The sequence below is a fragment of the Etheostoma cragini genome, chromosome 7, assembly GCF_013103735.1.
Source record: "Etheostoma cragini isolate CJK2018 chromosome 7, CSU_Ecrag_1.0, whole genome shotgun sequence".
In the NCBI taxonomy this organism is placed as follows: domain Eukaryota; kingdom Metazoa; phylum Chordata; class Actinopteri; order Perciformes; family Percidae; genus Etheostoma; species Etheostoma cragini.
In genome coordinates, this window is record NC_048413.1 from 10,420,091 (window position 1) to 10,434,747 (window position 14,657).

General features: G+C 39.4%; 1 protein-coding gene across 10 annotated transcripts in view; it reads left to right on the forward strand.

Annotated features, from left to right (window-relative positions):
- LOC117946986 (serine/threonine-protein kinase WNK2) overlaps positions 1-14,657 on the forward strand; it is a 45,134-nt gene that overhangs the window by 5,982 nt on the left and 24,495 nt on the right. For all 10 annotated transcript variants that reach the window (XM_034875503.1, XM_034875505.1, XM_034875506.1 and 7 more), the window contains exons 3-6: positions 10,559-10,731; positions 10,928-11,148; positions 11,246-11,403; positions 14,478-14,566. In XM_034875503.1, coding sequence (XP_034731394.1) covers positions 10,559-10,731; positions 10,928-11,148; positions 11,246-11,403; positions 14,478-14,566 — 641 coding nt within the window. The remainder of the gene's footprint in view (positions 1-10,558; positions 10,732-10,927; positions 11,149-11,245; positions 11,404-14,477; positions 14,567-14,657) is intronic.

The following is a 14,657-nucleotide window of genomic DNA, read 5'->3' on the forward strand; positions in this document are numbered from 1 at the left end:
AATGGGCCGAGGCGAACCGAGGCGGGCCGAGGCGAGCCGAGGCAAGCTGTTACCAGCAGTGGAAAAACGCCATTAGAGCCACAGAAATGAAATGAATCAGGCTTGTTGGAAAAAGGCTAGTTAATGGAATCTAGATCTATATGTAGGAGACAGACACTACTAGCATTGTACAATTTTTATTTTTAGCACAGTCAGAAATATTAATATTTCAAAAGGAATACTTATCAGTTTCATGTTGTCAGTTTTTAGGTTTTTGTACGGGCTTAGAGAAAAAGTTTGACCTGGCCTGAGTCCCACATAGTCTTAAGGGTAAGGATGCCAGAGAATAAATGTTCCATAATCTGCTTACTTTTCATCGTAAACAAATTCACGCTTTGCTCATCTTGTTTTTGTATGTCTTTGTTTAGCAAAGGCCAGTGGGAACCCACACATGCATTCGTGGACACACACACACACCACTTGTAGCTCAGTTAGTGTTGACAAATGAGGGAAGCTCACCCCCTTGTTTAGTTTAACAGCCCACTAGCAATGTATTGCTTATTGAGAAATTTATAAATATTTGTAATAAAATCTGCACAATTCCAAATGCCTATGTAAGTTTTGATATGCTTGACAGTAAAAGCTTCAATTAACAGAGGTGGGCAAAATTAAAGAAACACTTTTCACCTGTCTCTTTTAAGACCACAGTTTTGTAGTATTGTCACTTCTGTATATCATTCGGTTATGGTAAGGATCTGTTTGGGCTTAATGTACCTCCATGCTACCAACCACCTTGCTATTGCATTTGGCATGAGTTTTTTCAATTGAGACTTTTCTCCTTGCCACATTACAGTTGGGCTGTTACTAAGGATTATATCTGTGACCAATTATTTTGCCAATATATCTTCTTGAATAATTGTTTGGTCTATAAAATGCCAAAAAATAATAAAAAAACAGCCGTCTATAGTCCTTGGTAAGGTTAGCCAATGTTTTATTTTTTCTTCTTCTTTGAAACAGCCCAACCTGTCCAAAACCCATGATAAATGTGCTTTCTGTGTCTGCAGATCTATTATTCGATCATGCCAGGATTCAATGAGCAACCCCTAGAGAAATACCTTTTAGCACACATACGCTCCTGCAATCTAACCTTGAACTGATAAAGATTTAACTAAATGGCCTTTGACCTCCCTCCCCCAACAATAGAAATTGTAACAACATCTCATTAGGACTAGTAATTCCTAATGGAATTTAAGAAGATAGATTTGTATGAATGACATCTGGAGCCCCTCTGTATCTTGTTAAGGCCTCCTGCTTAGTGTAGGCTTTGTGGTATGAAGACAAGGGTTACTTTCAATACACACTCTTGTTGACCTCTGTATCACTAAGCTATTTATGTAATAATGACTTAAATGGCCGCACAGTAGCACTTGCATCTTAAGTCTGTAAACTGTTATCATTTTGACAGCTGTCAAAGGACTGAATAGAGTTTTTGCTCTGAGTTTCTTTTGTATAGCTTTAGTAATTTTACTGGTGGATATATTTTCATTTTGTATATGTCATGCATCCATAAAGGGGTTTGCTGGTCATTTTTTCATGTTCACCTGGGTCAGAGAGTTGCTAATTCAAATGTGTGGTCACAGAAGCTATACTGTTTGTTTCACTGGGTTAATTTATACTAAAAAGTGTTCATGATACTTTGTTCACTTCCCCATGGGTCAAATATTAGAAAGATAACTTTGGTTGATAAAGGTCATCTCTACCCAGCACACCACTTTTCTCTGCCTTGTCTCAGCTCCAACCCTCATCATCAGTGGTGTAAAAAAAAGGGGCACATATGCAAGACAAGAATCCATTCTCACTTTCTGGCTTGCACCAACCCACGCTGGCTTCTTTAGGCTTTAGTCATCACATGGGCATTGAGCACTCTGGGTGTCATAGCACCATAGCTATTCAAAGCTAGCTGTATAAACTACTCCTATGGTTTTTACAGTGGATCTTGGTTGCTACAAGTCGGCCTTTGTCAGCCCTCATCTGCCTTTTTCCATCCAATTTAGCGTGAGGAATCCATCTGAATGGCTATTAAGCTTAAACGAATTAGTAGACAAGAAGAAAAACGTGAGGGAGAAAAACAAATTACTCTTAGTGCACACAGAATGCTATTCTCATGTTTAAATTTCGTCTCTTCTGATTAATCCAATACAAAACTGTTCGAAACTTTTGTTCAAATGTTTCTTCTAAAAAAACAACGATTGGATTATCTATTTCTGGACATTTTGTCAATAAGATGGCAAACATAAAAGGTACATAACTACTAGTTATTTGTAGGTATGCCTGTATATATGTGTAGGTATTTATTTCAACATAAACATGTCTTTTAAAAGATCTACATGCCTACACATTACAAAATTAACTAATACAATAATTTCTTATACCATATAACTTGATATAAAGACCGTAGACCTCTATCTGTCTGCGCCCTGGTTGGTGCTAGACTGATAATTGAGCCCCCTAGGAGGCAAGCTAGCTAGCTAGCTAACTAGCCAGCCGGCCACTAAATTGGTAAAATGTAACAACTCAATGTTTCATTCCCACACATTTTTCACAACGTAGGAAAGCGTATTGCTCTCTCCAAATGTCACCATTGTAGCATGAAGGTTTGTTGGGTGGAATTCCCAACCTGATATTAGCTAACAGTTGTTGTGTAAGTGACCAAGCCTGCTATTTCCGAAGCCTCGCACACTTCCTGGGGGCCTGGTCGCTTCTGTTTCAAACAAACGCTGTTTAGTTGTAGATATCATCATAGCAATGTTTGTATTCAGTTTTCCTTTTTGAATGAGGAATAGATTGCCGCAGCCTGCTGGCATGAAGAGTAATTTCCTGTCATGCAGGCGCAGAACATGCGCTGTAGTTGGCATGGATGTATAGTGTTTGTGCAGGAGGTGTGTGTTGAAGACACAGAAGTCTGCTATGAAGTCTTGTTCAGAAAACATGGCCTACTTTGATCTTTTCTGCTTGACTGTAGGATGACAAAGGTTGAATAAAGACTAGTTCAAATAGTTTCAGTACCACTAAAGAGGAGTATTTTCCTATATAAGAGGAAGACCGGTGTAAATTGGGGTACTCTGAATCTCAGTGAACGTTAGGTACACCTGTATGTTGATCGATACACCAAGATTTCCCCGGTATGTTGTTTAGCTGAGGTAGTAAGCATTTGTAACATTTGGGATTTTGGACTGGGGGGCCATCTTCTCCTGTCATTAATTCTATCAGTAGTAGATGACGACCTCAACAATAATCACACTTAATGAATATTTGGCGTTTGTTCTGTGAAATAATCCCTCAGATTTTCCCCTTAAAGTCAGTCATTTATTTCATAAGTGTATTCATTTATTTATGTTAATGGAGGAGGCGTTCTCTGCTGTTTTTCTTCAGCAGTCATTAGAAAACCATGGGACTCCTTCCCTCTGCCTCTTAGTTTCCCTGTGTCTCTAAATTTGTGTACATATGCGTTTAAAAAAATAATGGGTAAACCTGCATTTTTGATAATTACATTCAACTGTAAAATATTTTATATTGCATTAAAATTCTTTGTGACACCTCAGATTTTAAGGCAAAAAAGATGTGATCAGTTGGCAGTTATCATGGCTGTTGCATAAGAAGCGTTTAGCCTTTTTGAGGAGGCAAGTCTGTAATCAGACATTTTTGTTTCTTTATCTTTGTGTCAAAGAACTGTTTGTACGCCACCTACACAGTTAATCTGTGACAGGAAAGAGGTTTATAGGTGGTTTGTATGGCCCAGTCTACACTGGCTAACTCCCAGTCACAATCAGCCAGACACACAGTTTATACTTAAACACCCATGCAACAAACGCTCACTATAGTCCACTTACGGTTAGTCATAAGCATAGCTGTGACATATTGCTTTGTTTTTCTCCTGTGTCATTTCTGTTAACTAAGGGTGCTGGAGGTGTGATGGTGTCTGTCATATGTCTCCTTCTCATAGCTTCTCCTTATCTCCTCCCCCTCATTTTGATAAGCTCACCCCAACCCAAACAGCAGACTAGGCATTTGGCCGTGGGCAGATTTTAACAGTACTTTTGTCTTTTTATCGTAGAAGGCTATCTCAGTGGCTTGTCATCTTTGCCGGTGTTCCAGGCTTTCAGGCTCCTCTTTGACAAGGCTTGGTGATAGTATGCACATTTTTGCTCTCATAGCTTTACAGCAGTCTCACCAGCTCCTTCTCATTTAAAATGTTGTACTGTGCCACCCTTGGTGCCAGTGTGCCAATTAGCACAGCTTGGGTGTAGAGGGGCTGCATGCCAGAGTAACAGTAAAATAGAGATAAGAGAGCTGCTGGCCAAATTCGTGTGCAGTCATGACTGATGGGACACAGTTCAGCTCTGGACACTCTGCTGCCTCATTGCTTACCCTGCACCACTTTTTTTTTACGGCAGCAGAAGCACTGCAATAGTCATTTGTTATTGGGGATGGGTGCAGAGGGTGGCAGGGTGACCAAGTAATTTGGCATACCTCCGTAAACCTAACAACTAGTCCCTAGATTCCAAACATCCTCATGTGGAAATGTCTAAAATGGGAATAAGACACAGCTTTAAACTGTCATGTTCTGTGATATCTTGACCTCCAGTAAAGAGAATCATCTTGCATAGATCAATACAGCATATCATTATCGTTGTGAAGGAACCTAAGCTTTTCATTGCAATGTTCACATTTTACACTAAGGCCTGGTTGCTCTGTGGTTTCAGTGTGGCCAGCTGTGTGAGTGAGTGAAGCTTACCTTTTTAAATGTTTTTAAGATTTTAACAGTGTCTGGCTTAAGTTTGTTTTTATAAGTGCTTCCTGGGGTGAAATGTTTTCTTAAAGTTCTCATATTAAGCTAATTTTCAGGTTAATAATTGTATTTAGAGGTTATATCAGAATAGGTTTAAATGGTTTAATTTTCAAAAAACATCATCACATTATTGTTGTACTGCACATTGCTGCAGCTCCTCTTTTCACCCTGTGTGTTGAGCTCTCTGTTTTAGCTACTGAGCGAGACATCACACTTTTGTCCCATCTATGTAAGCACTGCTAGCTAATCAGAAGCAGTGTATGAGGGCATGCCACACTAACAGCTAGGCGAGCATTATAATGTGTGTTACAAAGTGACATGTTCTTTACAGGAGTAAAGGCTGGACTATAATAGAGCTGTTTGGAGCAGTTGGAACAGTGTTTTCTGTTGGAGGTGGTAAGTCCCTTTTGGGGTGGACTTTAGGCTTATTAACTTTGGAAGTCTATTATGTGCACCAACAAGATAGATATATATAACACAATAAAGAAACGGGAAATAGCCAAAAAGCATAATATGATCACTGTAAACTTCCTTAGCTTAGTGTTATGGTATATTTCAAGCATACTGGGTTTAGCTGTCTAGGTTTTATAGTTTTTAAGGTTTTAAGTTTAAATATAAATTGTTGTCACACCATTGTTACTAAACCCAATGTGCTCCTTGTTAACCTAGGATCATGATGAGGCCAACATAATGGGTAAAAGAGAAAATGGTACAAAGCTATGGAGCGAGATCAAGTTGATTTCTTTTAGCGTATTTGGTTGTCATGATTTGAACTAATACAGAAACCTGTTGCTCTCTTAATAAGTTTACTCATTTGATTGTGGGTCTCACTCACTGGATGAGTGATTTTAGTGATTTGAATATTATGTAAGAAGCTGTGAACTATTGTGGTTTAATCGTGGGTACTGTGAAAATGTGAAGCACTAGACGGGACAGGCTGGATGGTGTCTAGATGGTCGTGTGTGTGTGTGTGTGTGTGTGTGTGTGTGTGTGTGTGTGTGTGTGTGTGTGTGTGTGTGTGTGTGTGTGTGTGTGTGTGTGTGTGTGTGTGTGTGTGTGTGTGTGTGTGTGTGTGTGTGTGTGTGTGTGTGTGTGTGTGTGTGTGTGTGTGTGTGTGTGTGTGTGTGTGTGTGTGTGTGTGTGTGTGTGTGTGTGTGTGCTCACTGTTTTTGTGTGCCAGGGGCAGTCTGATTCTATTAGTAGATGATCAATAGAAGACACTCATCCTGATATAGCCCCTCAATCCCTGTGGCACTCTTTTTTTTTTTTTTTTTCGTTATCTCCCCTACAATTTTAACTCTTCATACATCATGGTTGGTCAAAATATAGGAAATCTTGTGCCGGTCGCAGACATGCAATTATGGAGTCCATTGGACGTTAACATTTGGCTCTGTTCATACCAACTGCCGATAGATACAACAAAAACATCCAGCTGTAGTTACAGTGCCTTGCGAAAGTATTCGGCCCCCTTGAACTTTTAAACCTTTTGACACATTTCAGGCTTCAAACATAAAGATATAACATTTTTATTTTTGTGAAGAATCACCAACAAGTGGGACACAATTGTGAAGTGGAACGAAATCTATTGGATATTTTAAACTTTTTTTAGCAAATAAAAAACTGAAAAGTGGTGCGTGCAAAATTATTTGGCCCTCTTGCGTTAATACTTTGTAGAGCCACCTTTTGCTGCAGTTACCGCTGCAAGTCGCTTGGGGTATGTCTCTATCAGTTTTGCACATCGAGAGACTGAAATTCTTGCCCATTCTTCCTTGCAAAACAGCTCGAGCTCAGCGAGCGTTTGTGAACAGCAGTTTTCAGTTCTTCCCACAGATTCTGGATCGGATTCAGGTCTGGACTTTCAGGTGGATTCTATTTATCACCATCAGTCATTTAGGACAACATTGGAGATCCTCGCTGAACTTCTCGAGTGAGTTTGCTGCACTGAAAGTAAAGGGGGCGAATAATTTTGCACGCACCACTTTTCAGTTTTTTATTTGCTAAAAAAGTTTAAAATATCCAATAGATTTCGTTCCACTTCACAATTGTGTCCCACTTGTTGGTGATTCTTCACACAAAATATTTTTTTATACCTTTATGTTCGAAACCTGAAATGTGTCAAAAGGTTGAAAAGTTCAAGGGGGCCGAATACTTTCGCAAGGCAGTGTATATTCGCTGATGTTTTTTATTTTTCCAAACAAAATTGCTCTCGCCCCTACAGTTTTCACTCTTAATACATCATGGTTGGTCAAAATGTAGGACATTTTTTGCTGGTTGGAGACTTGTAACTATGGAATCCAACTTAAACTTTTGGCTCTGTTCATGCCAACTGCCTATAGAAAAAATTAAAAATATCTGGATTCCTCACTGAAGAAATCACCATAGCAACAAGTTCTGACACACACACACACACACCTATCATGGTAACTCCTTACTGCAGGCCGTGTTGTCCTCTCGTTGCAGGACATGTCAAGTAGCAGAGTAAAGTTTGCTCAGATCTGTTACAAATTATATTAACTATAAACCTGTGGTGACGATGACCTTTACTTGACCATTGTCAAATCACTTTAGCAACATGTACTGTCACAGGAGGAGGAGAAGAAAAGGAGAGGACAAGAGAGAAATAAAGGAGAGAAGATGAAGTAAGGAGAAGAGGTGTTATTTATCAGCTAACGTGTCATGATGCACTAACTGACCAACTGACTGACTCCTAACAGCTGTTTTCACATAGACAAGACTTGAAGAGAAGAGTAGTAGAGAAAGGAAGGAGAAGAGGTGTTATTTGTCAGTTAACATGATGTCACAATGGACCACACCCACCACACTCCATGTAAATAAACAGTCATTTTAGCATCGTAAAATACGCTTCATTAAAGTGGACGGAAACCAAATAAAACTATGAAAAGCTATTTTTGGTCTTCTCTACACTTTTCAAACCATCACAACTCTAGTGTTGCTGGAAATAAATACATGCTTTACCAATTTCCATGTGAAAATATTTTGGCTCTATACACGCTAAAAGTACAGTTATTTTTATTTTTTATTTTTTTTTTAAATGTTGTCTGGTTGCTTTAGGACTAGCTACGTCATAGCGGTTTCTGCTAAACAGAAAGGTCTTAAATAGATTTTAAAAAGGTCTATTTCTGAAGGGTTAAGACACGTAACACTTTTATTCAGATGTGCACCAAGTGGTAGGCACACAGTGAATACTTTTTTGCGGAATTTTCTATTTATTATTTTTTAATTATTATTATTATTACTATGATTCAGTATATTGCACTTAGAAACTCAAATAATTAACAAGGATCCAGATATATTAGGGTACTTGTAGACTTGGCTAGGAATTGTCCACTTTGTTGGCACTATAAGCCACCTGGAGTGATAATATCTACATACCATACATTCTGTAGCATAGGTGGCCTCAGTGCAATTCAAACTCCAAACTATGGCATTATTTGTGCCATGCTCAACCAATGGAGTGGACAGTGCAACAACTAGAGCCTTATTTATAGCCATTAGCTGCAGTTACTGGGAACTGTAAGTCTTACAAATATTTAAGTAAAGTTACTGAGCTTATTGCCATCTCTCCACAATAAGTGTGCTTTCTTTTTAAATGGACAGCATGCATTATAGACATGTGACATTATGACAGGAACTTGAATTTCAACACAGTTTTGCAATTACATGGTATGTTAGCCTGTACTGTTCCCTGGACTAACATTTTAATCCATTATCTATGTCTTGTCTGATATGTCTAGCAGAGCTGGGGAACAAATATAGTGGGTGGCAGCAGTCTACAGCACAGCTTTATAGATTGCTTCCTGCTAATGTCACAATTGTGTGTGTGTGTGTGTGTGTGTGTGTGTGTGTGTTCTTGCCTGGGCGGTTACACACATTGCTGTGGCAGGCTGAACCTTTTCTTCAGCCATGTGTACAATAAAGGTGTGATAAGATTCTGAAAACGTAAATGCTTTGAAACACTAAATGAACTGTATGCAGCAGATTTAAAATGTAAGTAGTCGCACTTTTTTGAACCTCAAACCCCTTACAATTACTATGAAGCAATTAACAAATCTCATTTAAAAATGCTTGCCATGATATCCTTTTGTGATATCTATTCTTTTAGTGTCTCAGTGTGTATATGTCTGTGTATCTCGCCATGCAGTGTACACAACACCTGAGCCTACATGGCCTTTAAATTATGCAGAAGCACCAATGTCTGCTGAGAGTGAAAACAGAAGTGCGAGAGCAAATGGAGGTGTGTGATTGGGACTTGGGGAACACTCTGTGGTGGGGGAAAAGGGGTTATTTAAGAATAGCAGCAGGATTCCTGAAAGATGAGTGCATAGATGATGAGAGAAGGAGGGAGCAAGAAAGAGGGAGTAGAGAGGAGTGTCCCCTTAGGGGAGGAAAGCTGCAGTGCTCAAGGGTTAAAATTTTGTTTAATCTGTCTGTCGCTTTCCCCCTTTTAGACCTGTGCGTCAGGTAAACTTCAGTCAATGTGCTGCTCTTGTGCAGCAAAGAGCATCTGGGGATAACCCAGCCCAACTTGGGCGGCCCCAGCCCTCCATTGCTCAGCTCTCCTCGTTAGAGAAGGTTCTCTGCAGAACTGAATTATTCATGGGACTTTAGAGGAGTGCAGTGAAAATCCCCACCCCCCACACACTTGCACACAAAACCTAATATGACACGCACACACCCACCATGCTTTATCATCATATCACTTTACTCCAACGCATTGCATCACAGCACATTTACAGTTTGTTAATTTTTAGGTAAGGTTAAGGGTTCTGGTTGATTTCATATTTGTTATGCAGTGTCATCTTACAGGCAGTTCACTGTGGTTGAATAATTAAATAGATCTTCTTAGATTGTGTTCATCGCATTCCACCGTCAGTGTCGTTGCTCCCTGTAAGGGGTGGGGTCGTGCTTCTAGACCATGCTCAGTGCTGCTGAGTGTATATGTGTTTGTTACATAAGCTGTTGCTGTGGTGGTAAAAGAAGACGGGAAATTGCAGCGAAGAACCCATTGGCACTACCTAGAGCGAGGTGCTCTCAGAGTGCGGTCAGTGTGTGTGTGTGTGTTGGGTATGCTTGGTTATGAAGAAGGGAGTGGTTGGAGTTAGGGGTGCAGTCACAGATTGCAGATATGGGGGGGAGGGGGGTGAAGGAGCCGAAGGTAGTGGAAGAGAGTGGAAGAAAGAAAGTGAAGGAGATGTAAAAAGATGGAAGAGATTGATGCCATGTAACCTTTAGCTGCAGCGTGTAGAGGGTGTGACCATGTTAATGTGTGGTTTCATTCTCCCACCAAAGTCACTCTTGTTACCCTTTCGATGTCTCTTTCCACAGCCTCTGTGTTTCTGGATAAATTAAAGCTTAACAGTTGAGATGTCACATCTGACTGGTATTAACCTAAAATAATTTAAATATAATGGCATGATATTTAGGCTGAATATTTTTACTGCTTAAGAAAGCCACTGATTATTACCAAACACACACACACATACTGCTGACTTTTATTAGCTTTAATATACAAATGGTCCAATTAGAGATGTGCCATGACTCCCAGTTGCTAAACATACTGGTTGCATGAGTTTAAAATGCACAAGGAAGCGCCTCCAAGGTGACAGCCTCTTCCATCTGGCAGTTCCTGTGAAGCAAATATGTTATAAGTATTTTTTCATTAGTGCTTTATATTCATTATTTCTTGTGCATCTGTTGTTTTTCCTCTAGGATCGCAAGCTGTCAAAAGTGGAACGGCAGCGCTTTAAGGAGGAGGCAGAGATGTTGAAGGGTCTTCAACATCCAAACATTGTTCGTTTCTATGACTTTTGGGAGTCACCCCTTAAAGGGAAGAAGTGCATTGTTTTAGTAACAGAGCTCATGACGTCAGGAACGCTAAAAACGTGAGTACCGTTGAAGGTAGATGTTGTACAGACAACTCTGACAAATGAGTAAAAAAAAACATTTGCCTTTGGTGCCATTTTTTTACTTGCCATTTCTATATTGTTTACAAGAACTGTCAACCCATCTGTTTTACTGAAAATATATTTTAAAAACTCATATGATTGTCAGGTAATGTTTTCCTCTCCTTTTTTGCAGCTATCTAAAGCGTTTCAAAGTAATGAAGCCAAAGGTCCTGAGGAGCTGGTGCAGGCAGATCCTAAAAGGTCTTCACTTTCTCCACACCAGGACCCCTCCAATCATCCATAGGGACCTCAAATGTGACAACATCTTTATTACTGGGCCTACAGGCTCAGTCAAAATAGGGGATTTAGGACTGGCAACACTAAAGGCGGCTTCCTTTGCTAAAAGCGTCATAGGTAGACTTTAAAATATAACTTGGCAGATTAATGGGTCTTAAATAATAAATAAAGTAAATAAATAAATTATCAATTTTGCATACGCTTTTTTCTTCAGGCACCCCAGAATTCATGGCTCCAGAGATGTACGAGGAACACTATGACGAGGCTGTGGATGTCTACGCCTTTGGAATGTGTATGTTGGAAATGGCCACCTCGGAATACCCTTACTCTGAGTGTCAGAATGCTGCTCAGATATACCGCAAAGTCACTAGTGTGAGTTCAGAAACTGTACATTTTTCTAGTTTGTTTCATGAATGAGAAATTTAGGGAAAATATTTGACTAAATTTGACATAGAGAAGTTTTTCATTAGCCTAAAATGATAACGGGTAAAGTAAAGTAAAGTAAGTAAGTAAAGTTTATTTTAATAGCACTTTTAAACTCAGCTCTCATTGACCAAAGTGCTGTACATAGCACGTTAGCCACAAAATATTAAATTAAAATAAAAATAAATACACTTACAGGTCAGTAATTTCAGCTAAGATGCCATCAAGAGACAAACATTTACTTACAAGCATAATTTGATAAGACAATTAAAACACAGAGAAGACCCATGTAAATGGGTGACTTTTAAGCCTGGTTTTGAATATTGTAATTGATAGGGGCATTTTAGATGTCCGGTGGTAGTTGGTTCCACAGCTGAGGGCCAGCAACATAAAAGGCTCTGTCACCTTTTTGCTTAATCTGGGACCGTGGGGCATGGGGGACACCTTGGCTGGAGGATCTGAGGGACTCTGGGGCTACATGGGGATAAATGATACCAGCTAAGTAGGAGGCCAGGGCGGGAACCATGATAACCATGTAAACAGCTGTGAAACTATAATACTAATAATAAATAGTGCTACTATTGTACAGACAAAACAGGATCTCAACTAATTGTGCATTAGCCTTCACACATACTGTGTTCAACAACTTAAAAAAATATTTGTATAAATTTTTTTATTTAGATTCAGTAGTATTGGTATATAACAAAATGGTCACACATATTCTCCTCATTCTCATAGTACACATACAGTAAAATTCTATAACACCCCTTTTGCACCGAGGGCTCCACCTCAGTTGATTTTGTGTTTTGACAGGGTAACCTGTGTTGACCAACTCGGCTTTGCGACCCGAGAAAGGCCGGACGCTTGACAATTTCAATGTGAATTGCACAACACCAGGGTCAAAGTTGTTGCTGAACACTTTGATAAGAAAAACCACAACATAGATTTAGTCCCACTGTGCTTTAGAATGTAAACGTATGGAAATAAGTTTTATTTCTCTTGTTCACAGCATCGCCGTTTTCTCTCTCGCTCGCCCGATACACACGTCTGCAGTTGGTGGTTGTTGTCAGTGTGACCGCTGGCTCTTTGTTTATTTTTTAAACAAGTTGGGAAACTAAAAGCAAAGCCTAACTTTACTTCTAATGTTATAAAACATAGTTAAATGTTCTCCCCTCGTCTAAAAATGTTTATAAATTGCATATGTAACAAAATAAGCTGTTCACTGAAAATTATGTTTAAACCCTCGCCTATTTCCAGCATATGAGGTGATTAATATGCATCGCTCCCAGGTCGTATCTACAAAAGAAAGGTTGAACACAGGTCAGATAACCCTAATCGTTGGTGTGAAAAAGGTATAATTGTGTTTCTAAACTGATTTTGCCATAGTGTTCCTTCTTGTAACATGCATCTTGTAATAACTCAGGCTCACGCTCAATGAACCTGTGAAATAGGGCACAATGATGTTAGGGATATTTTAGCTGCTTCGCCACATAACTCCAGGGAGTTTTTAATTGCAGAAATGCAGCATTTCTTTTATAGTACAAGATCTGCTCTGCTCTGTTTCTTGGGTGAATAATCTAATGAGCCATATGGAGTCCCAGAGGGAGTCCAAGTCTCTTTTTGTTTTTTAGATAAATGCCTAAAGGCTGTATTCCATTTCAACGAGTGTCTCTGCAAGCAAAACATACTATAAACTACTTTTAGATTAGGGGGTGTCTAAAACCATGCTAGTCTTCCTGATTTCATGAAGGGTATTGATTTTCCACACTTGAGACATGGCGGTGTGGCAATCTGAGATATGACTCTTTCTCCTGCTGTTGAAGAAGAGTAGACTTTATGCCCGTAGTAATGGTTGGGCACATCAGTGTAGCTGTCTTTAGATACTGTTATCTACATTGTTACTGAATGCATATTAGAGTGTCCTGCAGGGACCACTGCAGGATATTAATAGGAAATTGATCAAAGAGAAACCCTGATAGCTTTATACTACTCCCTGAGCATATACAACTTGCAGCTGCATAATGGGTAGAAATGTTAATTCAGATGATGCATTCACAGTATTTTATATGTTTAATAAGATGCTGAAAGGGAGGGCAGAGTGCTGAGCTAAGAAAATTTACCATTTTAAAAGTAATCACCAACCAAAATCTCTTTTAAAAGTATGTAAAATTGTCTATTATAACTTTTCTAACCATTTCTGCTGTTAGTGTTTATCCATATGCTCAGGTTGTTCTGAACAGTCATAATATAAAATGTATAACTGTGTCCTAATTGTAGTTCACAAACAAAACAATATCAGGAACCAAGGCAAACTCAAGACCGCTGCTTCTCCTAACCACTGTAAGATTCAATTCAATGTTACTTATAGTATCAATTCATAACGAGTTAAATCAAGACTCTTTACAGATAGGGTAGATCTAGACCACACTAAAATTTACAAGGACCCAACAATTCTAGTAATTCCCCCAAGAGGAAGCATTTAGTGCTGTACTGGCCTGCCTCGCTCTACTTTGATTATATTATTGATTATATGGTGAATTGATCTGATGACTATGACAAGAAGCAGGTGGGCTGGGCTAGCCTGACTCTATAAGAGATCAGGAGACGGTTGCGACATGCGCAATTTAGCACACATCAGCCCACAAACAAACTCACTAAGGTCGTGTGTAAGAATTGAGATGGATGTTGTGTTAAGCTATAATTTGGTGAACATACTGAGCTCTCTGAGAAAGAGAAGATGACTATGCTGCAGGAGTAGTTTATAAAGTTTTCTTTCAAATGCTTTGATACTTCTTGGAATCCATTGCAACTCACATGGTCAATCAAGCTGACCTCTGCTGCCATGCTCTGTCAAGGTTGAAAATCCTACAGGTTGTGAGTATTTGAAAAAGATTAGATTTGGGGTGGAGTATTACAAAAACATCCTCACGCTCTTTCCTTTTGTTTTCCCTTTATTGTTTTTCATTAACACAGTATCCCTGCATGGCATGCCCTCAGCATTTTGTTTGTTTCCACTTCCTCAGGGAGTGAAACCAGCCAGCTACAACAAGGTCATGGATCCTGAAATCAAGGAGATTATTGGGGAGTGTATCTGCCAAAAGAAAGAGGAGCGGTGAGTGACTGTGCCCATTATTGTCCAGTGTCAAGCCAATGGGGCCCACAAGGTGCCCTCTCATCTTTCATGTCTTGTCTCACCCCCCCCC